The 21,123-nt window shown below is 40.6% G+C and overlaps 1 protein-coding gene across 1 annotated transcript; it reads left to right on the top strand.

Moving 5' to 3' along the window:
* The first annotated feature begins 1,855 nt into the window (after positions 1–1,855).
* On the top strand, positions 1,856–8,830 carry LOC306867098 (CD48 antigen-like). Its single transcript, XM_079412616.1, has 4 exons — positions 1,856–2,005; positions 4,081–4,413; positions 6,094–6,378; positions 6,592–8,830. Exons 1-4 carry the CDS (start codon positions 1,957–1,959, stop codon positions 6,702–6,704), a joined length of 780 nt encoding a protein of 259 aa, XP_079268742.1. The 5' UTR covers positions 1,856–1,956; the 3' UTR covers positions 6,705–8,830.
* The last annotated feature ends 12,293 nt before the right edge of the window (positions 8,831–21,123 follow it).

Raw genomic sequence — 21,123 nt, 5'->3', positions numbered from 1 at the left:
AGACTGAACATGGTGTCGGTTTCATACTGATTACTTTATCACAGAACATTTGTTTTCGATAACACTTACTTCATTTGAAAGCAGACACTTCAGGCTTTCTATAGATATAACTCTCATGTTTCTGTGTTGAGTATTCGCTGAGTTACACTTCATTTTAGTGACCCGTTACTATAAACATATCGCGGAGACGGAGAAGACAGAGAGCGCATCCTGTTGGTTTTCTTTTTTTTTCCAAAACCACAAAGTTTTGTTGTAATCGTGAGTGTACTCAAAAAAAAGTAGACACTTAACAGTTTCGATTGATGTATAACACTTATTTGTGTGACCAAAATCAACAGAGTACTTTTAGTGTCTTTTGCACTTATCGTAAAAAAACCGAGTTCGTATCGCCGGCGATACGGCGGGCCCCAGAGGGTTAATGTCCCCAAGACAGGCCAATAAAGGTTCAATAGTATCGGCAGCTTTCAGTGGTATGTACAACTGGGTATCATCAGCATATAAATGAAATGAAACATTATGTCTCCTAATAACATCTCCCAATGGTCGCATATATAAATTAAAAAGAAGTGGCCCCAAAATGGATCCTTGAGGGACCCCACAGACAATAGGAGCAACAGATGAAGATAACTTACCTAACTCAACAGAAAAAGACCTGTCTCTAATATACGAATTAAACCACTGCAAAGCAATACCCCCAATACCAAACAAACGCTCTAACCGGCAAAGGAGAATATTATGATCAACTGTATCGAAGGCAGCTGTAAGATCGAGAAGCAGCAGTACTGTATTTTTACCGCTATCAACTGCAAGTAAGATGCCATTGAACACTTTAAGCAAAGCTGACTCAGTACTATGCTGTGCAGAGAAACCAGATTGAAGAGGTTCTGTTAATTTAGCTTCATTCCAAAAGGAAATCACTTGTGAATATACAACTTTTTCTAAACGTTTTGATAAAAATGAAAGCTTAGAGACAGGCCGATAATTGTCAAGGCAACTTCCTCCAAGCCCTGTTTCTTAAGCAAAGGTTGAACTACAAAAAAAAAGCTTGCACATTGTTCGCCCTGTTACAATATGTATATACATTGTCAGCTGGCTCTCCTGGCGTGAGTTCTGTTTCACAGTGAAAAACCAAGTATAAAAAAAGAATATGGGTGATGTTCTTTGCCAGTACTCTACTTTAATGGAATGTCTGTGGCTTCCAAGTTTCAGCTATAGAAGCACATAACATCCGGTAGGTGATGCTTGCTTGCTCTCATTGGCTATCATCGTAAATGTTTGATATTTACGATTTGAGTTCGGGGACTCTCCATCTCAATCGGGAGCAGTTATATAATTGTAATGACACCACACAATAGAGGATTTTTTGGACAAGAAATTGTTTGCGACAAGCCTTGAATCGGGCCATCCGTCTTCTGTGCTGTCCTTCCGTGATTGTTTTTGTTTAGAAATAAATTTCTTTCAGAGGTTTAGTCTTTCACTGACACTTATGATGATTTCAGCATAAGAGCAACTGAACTTTCTTCATTTATAGACATATTACAGTGGACAGATCGACATCAAGGCATTTAGAGAAGAACTTCTATTTTTTTTTTTTTAAATAGCTTATTTCCAGTCAAACCAACAAACCAGGTGTGCATAGGAAACTGAGCGTCTCCTGTCTTATCATATTGTTTGGACTCCTGGTTAGCCTAAAAGTTATTATACTCTTTTTGCCTAGTACTGTATTCAAAATTATTCTAGTGCAAACAAGAGTGGTAGAGATCAAATCAAAACGGTGTGATGACACACTGCTCATGTAAACATGACACAATACTGTGCTTATGAAAAAGAAAGAAGAGGAATTGAAGTACAACCCACAACAGACAATACTGACAGGCTGGAGCAGGTTTCATCTGTTATTAAAGACTTCTCTACTGGACATTTCTACATGTCTCCTTTTCTGAACTGCTGAAGAAAATGTTTTGCTCAATTGTTTTTTGCTCTTTGTGCTTTTGGCATCTGGTTGGTAAGTTCTAAGCATTTCTATAGGTTTAATTGTACCAGAATTATACATCTGTATAGTCTGTTTGGTCCACATTCAGTGCATTAGTTTTTTTATTATCTTATTAACATATTAAATGGTGATTGGAAGTCTAAAGGTCATTGCACACTGAGTCTGAAATTTTTGCACGTTAAAAAATAAATACGACCTCACGTTGTGTCAATCACCTTTACACACTGCCTCCGAAACGTTCGTCTGTCATAAATTCAGATCAGGTTGTCTGCATTTTCGCATCCGTAGCAAGCATTTTGATAGGAAAGGATGAGGAATATGAAAAAAACAGAAAAACGCACACGAAAATTTCGGACTCAGTGTGCAATGACCTTAACGCCGTGTCCTTACTAATAGTGAAAAGAGCAGGAGCATTAAATTCCTGGCTCTAGTTCACTAAATAGCCATCGTTATTGCATACAACAAGGATTTCTGAATTCTATAGAGACAAAGGCAACACCAAAGTTGATCATTTAGTTATTTGGTAACACTTTAGTTTAGGGACCAGTTCTCACTAGTTGCTTATTAGCGTGCCTATTAACATAATGGCTTTTTATTAGTACTTGGGCGGTTTCCCAGACAGAGATTAAGCCTAGTCCTAGACTAAAATGTCCCTTTAAACCAGATGAACAGAAATCTGCATGCTCTGTCATGGTTTTATAACCCGATCTCATAAAAGTGCTTTTCAATGGCACGATTTTCTGTTTCTATTTGGCGTACTCTTTATACGTAGAAATTGAATTCGGCATGCATATGATACGCAATGGTTAGGTTTAGGGGTGTGGGGTAGGTGCGTATTATATGTATGCCAAAACTGTGTATCATATGCACACCAACAAAGTGAGTATCATATGCACGCAAAAACTGTTTTATATGCACGTGAATGCACACCAAATTCAGTTTCTGCGTATAATTAGCACGCAAAACATACACAGGAAAGGAGTGAAATTATTTCCTCATGAGGCCAAAACTCAGGAACTCTCGCAAAACAGATGCCATGCAATAAAACCATAAAACTAATCTGGGGAAGGGATCTCCAAAGAGAGCAAACAACATATATCTCCAGGACAGATCATACTTGAGTACCAATGAACTGAGTAAGTTACAGAACTGGTGAGTTTGTGCTGTGCATTCACTGTTGGTCGAGTGAATTGCTAAGCGATACCTGGTCCCTAATAAACGAATAATTGAAAGTATGGGATTTCCGGAATTATCAAATATCTAAATTAATATACAATCGATATCTGTGATCAGTTTTTTTTTTTTTTTTTTAAGAATATTGGCTAAATTTAATGATCATGTGAAATTGGAGTCAGATTGAACATGGAGCTAGACTAAAATTTAAACTAAATCCAGATAAATTCAGAGGCGCAAGTAAAAGACCGAACATGCACTAAACCTTCAACCAGGCCGCTGGATTCCGCTTTTTGGGCTGGCGGGTGGATCCTTACACGCACACAAAAAATTGCTATTGATACGCTTTTTTAATGAGATCGGGCTCGGTTTTAAATAATCCTAGACTTAGTCTAGTCCAGATTTTAATTGGCTGATTTCCTGGAGGAAGACCAGAACTACTAGGACTACAAATAATTGTGGCCAATGTGTATTAGAGAATTTATTTAAAAAAATTTTACATAATGCAATTTTGTTGAAAAATTAGATTTTTAATGAAGTTCCAAACATAGGTTCGGGAGGAGCCTAATCGCTCAGTCCTGTCAATCATCGCTACGAGCGTATATAAGCAGCAGTCGCATCCCTCCCCCTCTCCCCATTTTATCTTTCTTTTTCCTTCTTCACAGCATACAATCATAGAGGGGGATTCTTACATGAAGCATAAAAAGCACATATTCTACATCCCTAATCCTACCAATACCTAAACTGAACAACTATTTAACTAACTATTAATAAGCAGCAAATTAGAAGTTCATTGAGGCAAAAATCATAGTCATTAGCGAGAACTGGACCTTAAAATAAAGTGTGACCAGGTATTTTTACTGAAGTGTATCTGAACTTAAATCTGCTATTGAAAAACCCCATCTGTTCTGCAGTGTTTGTTAATTCAGACGCAGTGAAAACAGTGTCAGTGACTGAGGGAGATACTGTCACTCTACAGACTAATGTTACTCAGCTACAGGAAAAAGATCTGATATCGTGGACATTTGGACATCCAGAGAGTCGTATAGCTGAAATCAATAAAGAGGCTGGAAACTTCTCCACGTATGATGACGTTCCTGACGGGAGATTCAGAAACAGACTGAAGCTGGATCATCAGACTGGATCTCTGAACATCACAAACAGCAGACCCACAGACTCTGGACTTTATGAAATGACCCTCAAGAGCAAGAAAGAGAACACATTCAAATTCAGTGTTACTGTCTATGGTGAGTCAAAAATTACAGGTTTGCTTGTTCTGTCTACTAATTATTATTAGTATTATTAGTGTGTGTGTGTGTGTTAATGTGTGGATTCTTTTAAATTAAGTAATTTTGCAGAAAAAAGTTCTAATCGATACGATCTTCAACATTTGGCCACATGTTCTCATTGACATCACACCTTATATGTTCTTTTGCTATGCACCTTGGATAGAAACGTTTAGCATGCCTTATCACCCCAGCAGTCTTCAGCTGTAGATGTCTCTGCAGCCAGCCTCCATCGCGTCCAGGTGGGACATTTGATCATGTGGTTGATGATCACAGACTTTCCACCTCCAAGCAGAAAAAAAACAGGACTGGGGAAAGGAGAGTACGGGAGAAGAAAAGGGGAAATCATTCTCGGATGGGCTGCAAACCAATTTGTGAATGGCATGCTCAGCACCGTTCGTCGGCGATTCGCCTCGCTTTTTCACATCGCACCCCGCGTGAAATGGTCACTCTGTTGAGAATGTCTTGTGTGTTATACTTGAACATACTCTGAACTTACTCGTAGACATATGTTTGAGGTGTAGTGATGGGTTCCTTTGAAACACTGCCTTCATGAAGCTTCGAAAACTTTACTAATCTATTGTTTAGAATCAGTGGTTAAGAGAGTGTATCAAACCGCCAAAGTCACGTGATTTCAGTAAACGAGGCTTCATTACATCATAACTGTGTCGAAATGTTTAGAAATTCGTTGTGGACCAATGATTTCTGGGATGCAATGAATCATGCAGATTAACTAAGAGATCACCCCCCTTGTGACCAACCACTGAACAAGTGTATATGGTTTTTACCTGATCTCTGATCAGTTTTTTTATTTTTTATTATTACAGCTGTTTTAATGAGGTATATGTATAATTAAAATAAATAATAGTAGTTAATAGTCTCTTATCGGCCTGTTTACCTGAGCCATACATAAACCAAAGAAGCTTTGAAAACACATTATAAACAGACACTTAATAATATTAGATGATTAGTTAAATGCATTTGATAGATTATGCTTCTGATTAAGCATTTCCATTTGATTTGTAAATGGTGTTTGGCTGGAGTTTGTTTTTGTTGTATATTCACTGTTCTGACCAGCAGGGGTCTTAAACAGTCAATCATTTTGTGAAGCAATTTAACTGATTTGAAGCTTTGAAAACTTCAGAGTTTCTAATCAACTTTAATATTATTCATGTTGAAATCACCTGGACAGCCAATTAAGGGCAGCAACTGAACTTTATTTTGAATTATTATTTTTTTTTTTATTAAGTTGAAATTTAAGTGTACTTTAGGGAGATGTAAAACGGCTGTTTTAGTCATTTTCACATTTCTGTAAGTTTTAGAGCAATTCATGACTTTTTAAGATTTAAAGAAGTGTCATGATTACTGAGATACATTACCTATAAAAATATACAAAGCAGCCAATCAGATGAGAGCGATTTAACAGTAAAAGCAGGTTTTTAATCATTTATTTTAAGTATTTTAACAAGATTAATTAAAAATGCAGTGGAATCTACAGGCATCAACGTGCACTGTCGCTTATTACAACACTACTGTTAAACACCACAAACATGTAGAGACTCAGAGACTCAAATTACTGAACACAATCGAATATTTGTTGTGGCTTATTCCCTGCATACTCTTAAATTCTCTTTATTTCAGCTCGTCTGCCTGTTCCTGTCATCAGCAGTAACTTTTCACAATGTTCTTCTTCATCATCCTGTTCATTGGTGTGTTCATCTGTGAATGTGGATCATGCGACTCTCTTCTGGTACAAAAGAAACCATTTTGTGTCCAGCATCACTGTGTCTGATCTCAGCATCAATCTCTCTCTGCCTCTGGAGGTGGAATATCAGGATAAAAACACCTACAGCTGTGTGCTCAAAAATCCCATCAGCAACCAGACCAGACATCTCAATTTCACTCAACTCTGTCACACATGCCCAGGTACGGCAGCGCCGATATTAGCGGCATTTATTCGCTGAATTAATTTGATTTTACAGAGAATAACTTAAGCTGAATGAGCTTCTGTCGTCATTTATTCATGCCTTTCTAAACAGTATTGACTTTTTATTCTGTGAACACAAAAGGAGATATTTTTCATGATACAAACTAAAGTGAGTTTATTGAAAATCTCAATTCTGTTTTATCATTGTGCAGTTGTTTCATCAGAAGGCCACACCCATTGTTGTGATTCTGTTGAAGCTGTGCTCCGATTGGTCATCTCTGCTCTGATGGGAGTGGCTGCTGTGACTGCTATTGTTGGTCAATGACATCAGATCGCAAAGAGGCTAAACGGGAGAACAGAAAACAGAACAGATATCATTGAATTTATCCAATTAAGCATGTTTTGGGAGAAGTTTCAAGTCAACGTGACGATTTTGCATCTGTTTTATCACTGTATCTACTCGATTACTTTGGAAAGATTTAGAAACGTATATATTATGTATAATAGAAAACCTGTCATCCAGGGCTGCTTTTCTCAAAAGCATTGTAAGCTCATTTGATCATAGAGACCATTGGTGCCAATAGATCTACAATCTATGCTTTTCGGAAACGCACCCCAGCATAGTTTGACTATCCTGAATTTAAAAAGATAAATAAACAATATATTTATTTAATACGTTGTAACGTGAAATTTAAAGGGGTCATGACATGGATTTTTTTTATTATTTTAATATGTTCCTTAAGGTTTACTTATGATGTTAATAAAGTTTGTGGGGAAAAAAAAAAGTATTCTGACCCTCTGTCTAAAAAGAGCTGTTTTAAGGGGGGGTCCTTTAGGGCTTGTCGGTAATCGGCCAACATCTTTGCATAGGAAACTGTGTTTTGACGACATAATCAAAATAAAAAGGTCATTTTCAGACAAAGCATTATGAAATCATTTACTTGATTAATGGTTTGTGCTGCAGTCAGATCTAGTACCGCTTCATCTTTCAACAAATGTTTCTTTGTGAACTCTCCATGACACTGTGCCTCCATTACAAAACAAAATGCTCCGAACAATCCTCTGGCACGATCCGGGATGCCATTAAAAATATACTATCCACTTACGCTGGGATCCTTCTGATATCTGTACAAAGACGCGAACGAGCTGCTTAAATCAAACTAAGCTAATGTTCTTTCACTCACTTGTCCTGACGACAGACTCGAGCGCGTGGACTGTGGCAGAAAGTGAACGCGCATCTGTATACTGTTTCCAATGTAGACAAGATAGCAGCAGTGATTGTCATTTCTGTTTGCTTTTGACGTAACACTCACATTCAGCGTAATCGTGTCAGCCGCTAGCGTCTGAACGTCAGTGGGCGAGGCCTTTGGTGAGAAGATGACTATTCGTCAATGTCTTGCTCTGGAGGCAGTGTTTATGCACCTCGGATCCAAAAGAGCCATTTTTGGGGCTTGATTAAATAAATGCTTTGTTTATAATGAGGAATATGTTTTAAGATATGAAACTTGCAGGATGTTTTAATGCTACAAAGACCTCTTATATGCTAAAAGATCAAGGCAAATTTGATTTCTTTTGTCATGACCCTTTTAAAGGTACTTGGAAGCATATTAAGAACTCAGACAAAACAGCCCCACTTCAAGCAAAGCAAATCAAAAAGCTTGAGCATATTAAGATCTCAAAGCAGCCCCACTTCATTCAAAATGGACAGGGTGGTAAATGATTAAGAATTACTAATATAAGAAAATGCTCATTTTAAGTTGACCTCAGGGAAGTACTGAAAGCATATGACCCTGCTAAGATCACAGTGTAGATCTACAACACACATAAGACCAAATGCATAAACGTCAAAGGAGGTCATGTGTTTTTATATTAAGATTACAATGAGATGGCATGAAGGTGGTCAACTCAATAGTCCATTTGGTAAGAATCAAGCATTAAGAAAGCTCATCTTCTGATATTAGACAGAGGTGTGACTTGGGTGTCATGGAAATGGACTCTGGACTCCGCTGACTCTCTTTGAATGTTATTTGCAATGTAAAATATGCATGTCAACAAACATGTTGTGTATTGTGTACCTAAATGGAGCAACACATGGTTTACCAAGTGGACAGATCCAACACAACCTTTCTTGTCTCTGAAAAGAGAAGTTGGAGTATTTGTGTATCTGTGTGATCATTTGTTGGCATGCCATCATGAGGACTGATTTGATGTTAGTACTATTATCAGGTGAGTTTAAGGTAATATTTCAATAATTTAACAACACATTTGCATGTTAACAGTTCTCTGGTGTCAGTTATTTGTCACATGATTTGCAAGTAAACTAAATATTTTATTATTTTGAATTTAGCTTCAATTAAATAAGATGATTGATTTTGTTTGTCAGTGTTAGTCCACATTACATTCACACCAGCATTTTAAGAATCCAGTCAAATTGAACTGTTTTATCTCTACAAAAAAAGTAATATTACTGTTGTAATTAAATTATTCACTTTCAAATATTCAAACCCTCATGCTTTTATTTTGGCAGAATACTACTGAAATTAAATGTCCAACAAAAATTTTGGAAATTATCCAAATGTGTAAATAAAGTCAATAAAGAGTTGTTCGGATGAACAGTTTTTTTCTCGCAATTCCTTTGAAAAAAATTAACTCGCAAAGAAAGGTCCAAATTGTGAGATATAAACTGGCAACTAAATAAAATCTGAGTTTATATCTCTCAAGGCCTTTATATTTTCCTCAGGCCTATCTCACAATTCTGTATTTTCCCTCTTGCAATTCTAAGTCATCGCAATTACTTTATTTTTTGTTCATTTATTAAATTCTGTTAACTTGCTTCCAGAAGTTCCCTCCAAACCTGCATATGGTGTTTTAGATGTGATTGTGTTGTTGATCTAAAGAAAATTACAGTGAAATTTTGCCACTTCTAGCCAAGGTCATTCTGAAATTAACATTTAAACAATATAAATGACATAAGCATCTCTCTCTCCGCAGCTCTGAGCTACGGTGTGAACTCTTATGTGTTTTACTTTATTCCTGATAACATGAACTGGGCCGAAGCTCAGGCGTACTGCAGACAGCATCACACTGATCTCGCCACCGTTAATGACCAGACGGACCTCAATGAGCTGTTAAAAACTCTTCCCAAGGGTTTTAATAATAATGTTTGGATTGGACTCTATCGGACGAATGCGAAACCTCCATGGGTCTTTTCTGATGGGAGCAATTCCCTGTTCAGACCATGGCTTTCTGGACAACCAAACAATTATGGCGGCGTCCAGCACTGTGTGTACTCTGAGTCTAAAGGGTATTGGAACGACTGGGAGTGTACAGATCAATTTGCTTTTATCTGCTACGGTGAGTTGTTAGCAGCAGGCACAGTTCAAGTCAAACCATTTAATTTTGTAGTTTCAGTTTAATATGACTGCTCCAGCGGAACTGCAACCCCCCCAAAATTTTATTGATGTCTTTTTGTGGTTGAAACACTGATTAATTGAGTGATTATCCTACAGGAGACATGAGGTGTTTGTTCATGTTTATTTTGTGTCATAACTAATGGAGGACAAGATGATCACGTTCACTCACGTGATATAGTTAAGGCCTCATTTTAAGAGGACATCTAATGTTGCTCCAAAACGCAGAAAGAAATGATAAAATATTAATTTCTTGACAGTTGTTTATCACTTTTACTGAAAGACTGAAATTACAATAGCCTGAGCGATTAATTGTGTGTGTGTGTGTGTGTGTGTGTGTGTGTGTGTGTGTAGTAGAGAAAAAGAGACAGATCGTGAGACTGGAGGTGAAATCAAGTCAAAATGTGAATGATCCTACCGTACAGAAAGAGATTTTGGCCAAGGTGTGTAAATTGAATATGTAACAATGATTATGAACTAACATAAGTATATTATTGAGTATTAAAAGTTGGTTTCTGTCCTTCAGGTAGAGCAGATACTGAAGGCAAATGGGCTGGCAGAAGAAGCTAAGCTCTCGTGGATGATGTTTTCTGGTGAAATGGTCTTTCACAGGATGTCATATCAGAAGAATGATTGATCTAATTCACACTGCAGGAGAAATATGAAATGATTGTCTCAAAACAGCATTTCCTACCTAATCATCCTCACATTTATACTCTCCTTTTAGCCACATTTTGAATCCTACTTTTGCATTGTTAAAAGTTTGTTAAGTGTTACAGTAGTTTGAAAAATGGCAACAACAAAAAACAAAACAAAATAAATGTAAACTGGAAATCAAGATGACACCTGTAGGTCAACATCTGTCCTACAGAGGGAGCTCAAAAGGAGTGATGACAGAAAAGAAACACATTTTTAAGTGAGTCACTGTAAAATGTTTTAAATGCTTTAATTTAGTGTGTTACTCGCTGCTTCTTGGTAATTATTTGTGAAATGTAGCAATTTCTGACTAAAGTAAATCCTGGCTAGTAAAATCTGCTCAGATTTGTATTTTTTTCCAGTGTATGTGTGATGATATAAGCACGAACTCAAAGAAATCAATAAACTCTGCTCTTCTCGTCCACAATCATAGGTTGGTGCTTTTGTTGTGTATGCTTTATAACTTATATACAATTCATTTTGATGAATGACAGATCTTCAGGAGGAAGATTACTAGGCGTGTCACAGTAATCATGAGAATATGACTTTAATATTTGCTTAAAGCAAACATGTCTTTCCATACGGGAGCCCTGAACCGCAAGGTGAAAAAAAAGAAAAGAACTGAGGGTGGGGCGCGGGGATGTAAGTCATAATAAACTTCTCATTATTTTGACATTAACTCGTTATTTCGAGATATTAACTCATTATTTTGACTTATTAACTCATTATTTCGAGATATTAAGTCATAATATTTAATTTATTACATATTTTTTCCCCCAATTATGTTGTAATAACGACATCTTTTCTCGTTAAAACGACGTATTTTGTACGTGACAACGTAATTCAGCCTAATTGAGCCATTTACGAAGGCAGCCCATTAAAGTCAACAGTTATCAGTCAAGTCAACTGTAATAACGTCAACATGGAATTTTGGAGTTTTCTTCGGAATCGTGGGGTTTCAGAGGAAGATATTCAAAAAATGCAGCTGGACAAGATAAGTTACTGAATCTGCTAATGCAAACGTAAACAGGTTTGGATCAGGGGTGTAAAACATCATTTCCTGGAGAGCCACAGCCCTGCAGAGTTTAGATTAAACCCTAATTAAACGCACCTGATCCATCTAATCATGTCCTCCAGGCTTATTTGAATTTGAAAACTTTATGCGTATTGGAGCAGGGTTGGAAATAGACTCTGCCAGGACCTGAGTTTGACACCTGTGGCCTACACAGTAGCCTACATTAACTAAGAATATGATTTAAAAAACTACAATATGTTCGCTGCACGCAATGTATACTTTTAATAAATGTGTTTGCCAGTTCATATCTTGTGTAACTAGTAGCCTACTACAATACATTTATATAATAAAATGAATAAATAAATAGTGATAATAGTACTCATAATAATGTTAAGTTATTAATGTTGTCTATGAGACATTTCCGTTTTGTGGCTCTACTAAATCTTATTTCTAATGTCTTTTAACAGATAGATGATACCACTATAGTAGAGCTTGATGATGACAGCTTGTCAAGGTACATTCCCATCTATGGTGATAGGATTGCTGCAAGGCGCTTCTGTAAGGAAAATGTCAACAAGAGTGAATCACATGCTACAAGACAGACTCTGCTTGACAAGCTAAGACAGAAGATGGGAATAAACAACAGAACAGAAGCTGTTGAAGATTCTTCTGAGAACTTCGAACCTAAACGCAGACAACACTTGAAGAACAACAAGATGGCTGAGAAAACAACAAGAAAAATTGAGATAGGATGGTTTCACGAGGGTAAACAAGTAAGGAAGCGCTCAGGTGGAGGAACTAGAACCATTGATATCTCTAAAAATGCAAAGAAATCTGATATTTTAAGTCAAGCAAAGGAACTGTTCTTCCCAAGAGGAGTGTCCAGAAAAGGTCCATGGGAGAACTTTAGTCATGGTGTTTTTGATTTCCAAGAATCAGAGCTTGAAGATGAGATTACTGTGGGAGAACTCTACACAGTACTTAAAATGGGAATGCTAAGATTTTACCTGAGTACAAAGTGCATCCCACCTGATGATGAACTTAATGTGAGTGATACTGAGACACAAGCAGAAATGCATAAACCAGAAGAACAATGTGAAACTCCTATCATTCCTGTTGATTCAACTGACTCCATATCTCAGTCATCTGAAGTTATTATAGGCCCATACACAGGTGAATCTATGGTAAGCCAACTGGATGACACTTTGCTCTATGAACAAATGCACTTGCCTGTCACACAAGACTCTGACTTAGCAATCACCAACTTCATTTCTCCATCTACAAGCCATGCAGTCAGTATGATTGATTTGAGTTTGACAGAGGAGGCTTTGAGTCCTGTCGCAGATCAAGTGGATGATTCAGCTTCTGAATATGAGCTCCTGCATATTACCATAAAACTGCATAGGATCACTCTTTTGGATGAAATGATTGGCCAGTTTACAGATCCAAGGCTCATAACGTACAAATTGAAGTACAGTATCATAGATGAAATGGGAGCTGATGAAGATGGTGTGTCCAGAGATGTGTACTCAGGCTTCTGGTCTGAATGTTTGGATCGTGCAGCTGAAGGGGAGGATATGAGAGTGCCATCACTCTCTCCAAAATGGCAGGAGGAAGGCTGGAAGTCAACTGGAAGAATTTTGGCCAAAGGATACAAAGACCAAGGATATTTTCCAACGCGTCTGGCTACAGCTTTCACAGTGGTACTGTTTTTGGAGAGCATTCAGTCACAGATGAAATGATAATTGATTCATTCCTTTTATACCTGAGGAGCCCTTACCAAGCACCGAGTACAATGAACATACTTTCCAGAAGGCCAAAAATTCACTAAAATTTTTTTTTTTTTTTTTCGTCTTATGACGTATTCTAATTTGTTGAGATGTGAATTGGTGGGTTTTTGTTAAATGTGAGCCTAAATCATCACAATTAAAAGAACCAAAGACTTAAACTACTTCAGTCTGTGTGCATTGAATTTATTTAATACACGAGTTTCACAATTTGAGTTGAATTACTGAAATAAATGAACTTTTCCACAACATTCTAACTTATTGAGATGCACCTGTGTGTGTGTATAAAATTTTTACTATATATTGGTGTCTCTCTCTCTCTCTCTCTCTCTGTGTGTGTTTTAAATGAATCAATATAGCATCTGTTATGAAGAAACAACCGCCTGCACATTTAGAACCAATAGCTACAACATACCAGTTGTAATATAAATCTATAGGGAAATATCTATTGCCTTAACAGATTTAATATTAGCCATATATTATATTAGCTAGGCCTATAGCTAATATAAAAAGATTAGACTCAATGTTACATAATAAATAGGCTAAGCCTAATGCAGTTTGACTTTCTCCATAGCATTTTAAAGTGGCTGTTTCTATAAATAATTCAAATAATCACATATCTGATCATCCTCCATAACTCACACACAATTCAACTTGAAGCGGCACTGCACAGAATGATCAGCGTATTACATCAAAGTACAGCGAGAGCGAAGAGAGCAGATGGAACCTGATGCTTTTGAATCGCTCTCGCGGTACTTTGATGTAATACGCTGATCATTCTGTGCAGTGCTGCTTCAAGTCCAACACACCTAGGATCCGACTGCTCTGTTATCGCTCTCGTGGTAGGCTACTTTAATGTGATCATTCTGCGCAATGCTGCTTGAAGTTGAACGGGCATAGGCATGTGTCCTTAATTAGGCCAAAATTGCAGGTGCCTGTCTGTCTTAATAGTCAAGAAGGTGTAAAGAAAATATGACATAGGCCAAGTTTAATGTTATTATAGATTATAAATGGTTTTACAATTGAGTAGGCTACATCCTAAAGGTCGTCTAAAATTAAAAGTAATGGCAAGAGTAAATGTAATGTTTCTGAATGCATTGGGGAAAAATAAATGCTTTCTAGGTCAGTGTCGGCTGCAAAGATGAAATCAAATACACGAGTCAAATATGTAGCCTAGGCCCTAATGAAATGTTACAAATTTCAGTGGGCAATTTCATTATTCAACTAACAAAAAAAACCATTTTGTTATATTTAGGCTTCTATTAACCGCCCAGCACCGCTATCAATGATCTAGCACCTCCTCAGCACCTACGCGTTCCAAATTCTCGGTAGGGCCTACTTGAAATTCTCTGGCGCCGCCCCTAGCCTACCTTGCAGCTTTGAGGTTATGTAAGTTTTGGCTGGATATTTTACATTAATTTAATGCCTGCAAATGAATAAAGATATGAATGGAAATATGGCAGTTCAATAAAGTATGTAGCCTATATATAAATTGTGTAATTTTGTAATTTGTAAAGTAGCCTACAAAAATGAAAATGGGCAAATGTGGGATCACAGAGAAATTATTTTTCTTTTTGTGTATTATCATTACAATCGGGTTTACTACAAATAGCATGCTTAAGTGTAGAAAAATGTTTTAACTGTGATCAACCTTTTTTTAATTTGTTGCAAAACTAGGCCTAATTTTGGTTGCAAATAGCTTTTTGCCTGCTATTTTATTTTTATAATAATAATAATAATACAAATCAGTAGAAACAGATTTATAATACTTATAGCAAGCATTCTTTGTTGGAAAATGTAATTTTAAGTAAGTCTGTGGCTTCTGGGGATGCCACCTGAAGTTGTGCTGCGACGTGCTGCTGCCCGAGAGCGCCAGCCTTAATAGCCTGATTCTTGTTTTGGCGTAGCCAGGGGCGCAGGTCCGCCCACTCTGATGAAAGGCCCCCCAGTTTATTATACAAATATAATATTTGTTAAATAATTATCGTTTAATCTATTTTAACACAATTAGAGAACTATTATAACATCTCAAATAAATCAAATGTGTTTTTGCATAATTCTTGATGAGTTTGATTGACAGCAGTGTTAGCCAATTGTTATCCAGGCTGTTTCGGGCATGTCGCGCCTGTAAATTTGTGCGTGTTCACCCATTCAGTTGGACTATAATTTGCAGATGTGTGTTAGAAAATGTTAGAAAAACAACAGCAATGCATAATTCTGTAAAAAACACTTTTAAAAACTCGCACTGACGAGGGAGAAAGCCCGTGTAATATGTCAGTTTTGGTTTTGTTCTGTTTCTTCCTTATTTGGTTCTTCCTGTTTTAGTTTCTGACCTAGTTCTGTTAATTAATTATCCAATATTACCTGTGTCTGATTAATCATCTTGTTTCCTCATTTGTTCCTCACCCTTTACAAGTCCTCAGTTCTGCCTTTATGTTTGTCGGATCTTAAGTTCATAATGGTTTATAGTGAGTTGATGCAAATAAATATATCTTTTATTATTCCTCGTTGTGGGCGCCGATTTCTACAACCACCAACCGTGACAGAAGATCCGAACGCATACTGAAGACGAGATCAACGCTCGAAATGCTCGAGCTGGTTCCCATCGTTTGCGGGGTTCACGCTGCCGTTTGCGGCTCGCCCCTGCCCGTGCTGCATTGGATGTCGGGCTGCCTGTCGCGGCTTACCCAGGCCACCCGTTTTGGGGAAGACGGGTCGCCATTCGCCGCTCGCACATACCCACCGCCCAAGAGAAATTCGTTCCGCCTGAGACGGCGATGAATGTTCCGCCCGCGGCGAGGAGGATTCCGCCGCAAGGGGCGATGAACGTTGCGCCGTCCGCGACGAAGAGGATCCCGCCGTACACGGCGATGAATGTTCCGCCTGCGGCGAGGAGGATTCCGCCGCAAGGGGCGATGAACGTTGCGCCGTCCGTGACGAAAGGGATTCCGCCGCCAATAACGGTTCACCCCGAACCACCGAGGGAGGAAGAACAGGTGCCGGTGGGGATTTTGATAGAGTTTGAGGGCATGTCAGTCCCTCCAGTGCCTGCTCCTCGCCAGTGCCATCCAGTGCCTGCTCCTCGCCAGTACCATCCAGTGCCTGCTCCTCGTCTGTGCCCTCCTATCCCTGCACCTCGCAAGAGGGTCCCGTCCAGCCCACCTGAGTTCCCGCTGGTCCCGTCCAGCCCACCTGAGTTCCCGCTGGTCCCGTCCAGCCGTCAAGAGTCCGCGCTGCAAGAGCGCCCCTTTGAATCCGCGCTGCCAGAGCGCCCCCAAGTGTCCGCGCTGCAAGAGCGCCCTCCTGCGTCTCCGCTGGTCCCGTCCAGCTCTCCTTCGTCTCCGCTGGTTCTATCCAGCTTCGCGCCTCCCGTGCGCCCTCAAGTGGCCGCGCTGCAAGAGCGCCCTCCTGCGTTTCCGCTGGTCCCGTCCAGCTCTCCTTCGTCTCCGCTGGTTCTATCCAGCTTCGCGCCTCCCGTGCGCCCTCAAGTGTCCGCGCTGCCAGAGCGCCCTCAAGTGTCCGCGCTGCCAGAGCGCCCTCAAGTGTCCGCGCTGCAAGAGCGCCCTCAAGAGTCCGCGCTGCAAGAGCGCCCTCCTGCATCTACGCTGGTCCCGTCCAGCTCGCCTTCGTCTCCGCTGGTTCCGTCCAGCTCCGCGCCTCCCGTGCGCCCCCAAGAGTCCGCTCCTCCAGAGCGCCCCCAAGCGCCCGCTCCTCCAGAGCGCCCTCAAGCGCCCGCTCCTCCAGAGCGCCCTCAAGAACCCTCTCCTCCAATGTGGGCCCCAGAGGGGAACTTTCCCAAAGAAATTTTGGGGGGGGGCCATACAGTCGCAGTCTGTGTGGCCAGGCCAAAGGCCACGGAGCACCCCGATCCGCCAAAGCCGCCCAAAGACCCCGATCCGCCAAGGCCGCCCAAGGACCCCGATCCACCAAGGCCGCCCAAGGACCCCGATCCGCCATGGCCTCCCGAATCTCCAGTCCTGCCAGGGCCTCCCAAGGCCCCTGATCCACCATGGACTCCCGAGTCTCCAGATCCGCCATGGCCTCCCGAATCTCCAGATCCGCCATGGCCTCCCGAATCTCCAGTCCTGCCATGGCCTCCCAAGGCTCCGGATCCACCATGGACTCCCGAGTCTCCAGTCCTGCCATGGTCTCCCAAGGCTCCTGATCCGTCCTGGAGGCTTCCCTGTCCTATCCTGGTCCTGCTCCAGCCTCCAGAACGCCCGCCCCCCCTCCCCGATGTTACTGTTACGGTGCGGGACGCACCTTCCTAGGGGGGGAGATACTGTAATATGTCAGTTTTGGTTTTGTTCTGTTCCTTCCTTATTTGGTTCTTCCTGTTTTTGTTTCTGACCTAGTTCTGTTAATTAATTATCCCCATCACCTGTGTCTGATTAATCATCTTGTTTCCTCATTTGTTCCTCACCCTTTATAAGTCCTCAGTTCTGCCTTTATGTTTGTCGGATCTTAAGTTCATAATGGTTTATAGTGAGTTGATGCAAATAAATATATCTTTTATTATTCCTTGTTGTGGGCGCCGATTTCTACAACCACCAACCGTGACAGCCCGTCCATCAGTCCGCAAGTAACGGTTAGACTTTTCAGTCCCACGCACGAACCGGTTCATTCTGTGAAGCTACTGTCAGGCCGATTATGAATGTCATTTGGGCTCAAGCAGTGTTTTCATTCGGTGTTCAAAGTTGTTTGGTGTGCGTTGTCTAAAGAATTTAAGACCAGCTGTTGTCAGTCATCCTCATAAAGATTTGCCTATTTCGTTTAATTAGCTAGTATTATTATTTTTAAATACATTTTGTGACTGATGATGGATTGACTGCACCTGTTTCCTAATTTGTAGGCCTATTAATTTAAATAACAAATCAACAAAAAAAACAAACAAACATGACATTTCTGAATATATAAAAAAAATCCTGAAAAATAAAGTGTATCACCATTTCCACACAAAATATGAAGCAGCAAAATTCTATTTAATTTGGCATTTTCAATGTAGGCCTGTTACATTATTCTTATGATTAGGCTTATTATTATTATTATTATTATTATTAATTTACTTTTATTATTAAATTAATTTGCAGAACTTCATAGCGCATCACCGCATAACTGACGCGCTGCGAGGATAATAAAGATTAGGCTACTTTGGCTACACCTCAAATGTTTTTAAAAAGGTCTTTCAAAACAAGTTTATTATACAATGAATTATAGGCTTATAATTAAAATTATTAAAACTGCAATCATCAATGAAAAAGCTTATTTCAAGCACCGACTTTTAAAAAAAGAAAACAACCTGTTTAACACAAAATATGTTTCTTCTCTCTGTATTTATTTATTTATTTATGTATTTTTTCCACTAGCCTATGTTCGGGGCACAAGGGAAATATTAAGGGAGTAAAACATTTAGCTATATACCGTTATCAGCATGAAGTAGATTCGTCTCTCGTCGTCTCTGAGAGAAAATGCGCCATTAATGCAGCATCAGATGCCGAAAGCGCTGTCAGTTTTTACTTCCACTTTCTAGTGAATCGACTGAGATTAAGAGGTTCACCGCATAATTCTTGCGCAAAGTTTGCACGTTGCTTGTGTGATATTGGCTCACCTTCCTGGTTTAAAACAAATATTTACAATATTGTGATAAACAGCCACCCCACTCACCCACCCGCTCACTTTTGCCCAGGCCCGCCCAAAAAATAAAATTCTGGCTACGCCACTGGGCATAGCACTTCCGATGTTTCATTGTTGATGGCCTCTTGTGCTTTATGACCTTTATTGGCCCGATCAGAAACTCATTATTTTATAGTCTTGGCTTGCACTGCATTCTTGCAATAGCCACTTATCATTAATTTACGTCGGGCAAATATATAGGACAAACATTTGAGGTCCTATGTAGGTCTAGAGAAATCAGGTATGTGGAGATAAAGAGATTGCTAACCTGTTATGGATCTAAATCGGATTGTAGGTTTTTATTTCTATTTGGGTTTGCAATACCGAGAGATTCTCGAAGTTCTTAGGCATCAGCATGGCATAATAATGTGTCTTAGAACCCTCCAAACCATATTGAGGAAGAATAGGCTTTGTCGGAGGAAGGACTATAGGATGATGCACTTGAAGTGCATTCAAGAGGGACTTGTTGTGAAAAGGGAAACGGTCAGATTGCTCTTGCCATCAGAGAACGCTTCCGCTTCTGGCACACACCCAGACTGAGATCTCACACACACACACACAGGGCCTTGCCCTTTTCGCCTTTTTTGGTTTTGTTTTTTTCTCCGTGATCCCTTTTGCCACTGAACCTGCTTTAACGACGACAGTGGGGCTTTGACAGCCTTAGTCAAATGGGTTGGCGCGTTTGGTCAGGTTGTTAGTTAGTGCGCTATACGGAACCGTTTGCCACTGAACCTGCTTTAACGACGACAGTGGGGCTTCGACTGCCTTATTCAAATGGCTTTTCTATAACGTGTGAATATATCCACTATAGCGTTCTATAACAAATCCGATCAGAGCGCCTGTTTATCACTAGTTTTATTCTGATTCTCGAATCTGCTATTAGCTTATAGCCCGTTAGCATCGGCAGCGTGGCAGCCGCTAATCTCGCTTACATTGCAAATCCTCTATTCACACACATTACTATCGTTTCACTGTTACTTGCTTAAATGGCGGATTTGTGTCTACCTCTGAGTGCAGGTGAGGACACGTTCGAGCTGCATTCGGTGCAGCTGGAGCTGGAGGCCGTGGAGAAACAGATCCGCGACCTGCTGGAGAAAAAGGCCCAGCTGAAGGAACGGAGAGCTGTGCTGGAAACATCCCGGGCTGACGCTCACAAGTCCGGGGTAAGTATACAGCACGCTGCTAACACTCCCACCACCTCTACTCCGTGTGTTTCTCTGCACAGACCCTGTGCACCCAGGACTCGATCTTCCCAGATGTCCTTCACTCCGGCGCCGGGACACCACGGACCCTGGGTGCTGCAGCAGCGGAGGACGCGAGCCAGGCCTCGGGTGATGACTTCTCCCCCCCGTCTTCGAGATCTCCACAAGGAACAAATTCGCCCCCCTCCGCGAGACAGAACGCGAAGTTGTGATCGTTGGAGACTCAATTGTCCGGCACGTCCGTGCTACGCTAGCTGAAGGTAAAGTACACGCTTCTAACATCCCCACCACCTCTACTCCGTGTGTTTCTTTGCACAGACCCTGTGCACCCAGAACGCGATCTTCCCAGATGTCCTTCATCTCCACCCGGAACCGCTTCGCCCCCCTCCGCGAGACGGAACGCGATGCTGTGGTCGTGGGAAGCTCCATCGTCCGGCACGTCCGTGCTACGTCAGCTGAAGGTAAAGTGCACACTCACTGTTTCCCCGGTGCACGTGTTCTCGATGTTTCTGCGCAGATACCTGCGATCCTGAAGGGCAACGAGAACATCGGTGCTGTCGTGCTGCACGCGGGGGCCAACGACATCAAGCTGCGGCAGACGGAGACACTGAAGAGGGACTACAGGAGCCTGATCGAGACGGTACGCAGCACATCGCCCGCGGCGACGATCATCGTGTCAGGACCGCTTCCCACGTATCGACAAGGAAACGAAAGGTTCAGTAGACTGTTTGCTTTAAACGAATGGTTATTGTCATGGTGTAAAGAACAGAAACTGCTCTTTGTTAATAATTGGAATCTTTTCTGGGAGCGTCCTAGGCTTTTCCGTGCTGATGGCCTGCACCCCAGCAGAGTCGGAGCGGAACTCCTGTCGGACAACATCTCCAGGACGCTACGCTCCATCTGACTAGTAAGCCAATTCTCAAATAACTGCTATGACGACTTTTGTTCTACCCACTTAAAA

The sequence above is a fragment of the Barbus barbus genome (genome assembly GCF_936440315.1).
Source record: "Barbus barbus genome assembly, chromosome: 4".
Lineage (NCBI taxonomy): Eukaryota > Metazoa > Chordata > Actinopteri > Cypriniformes > Cyprinidae > Barbus > Barbus barbus.
The sequence above is the reverse complement of the archived record's forward strand: the minus strand, read 5'-3'. Positions and strand labels throughout refer to the sequence as shown.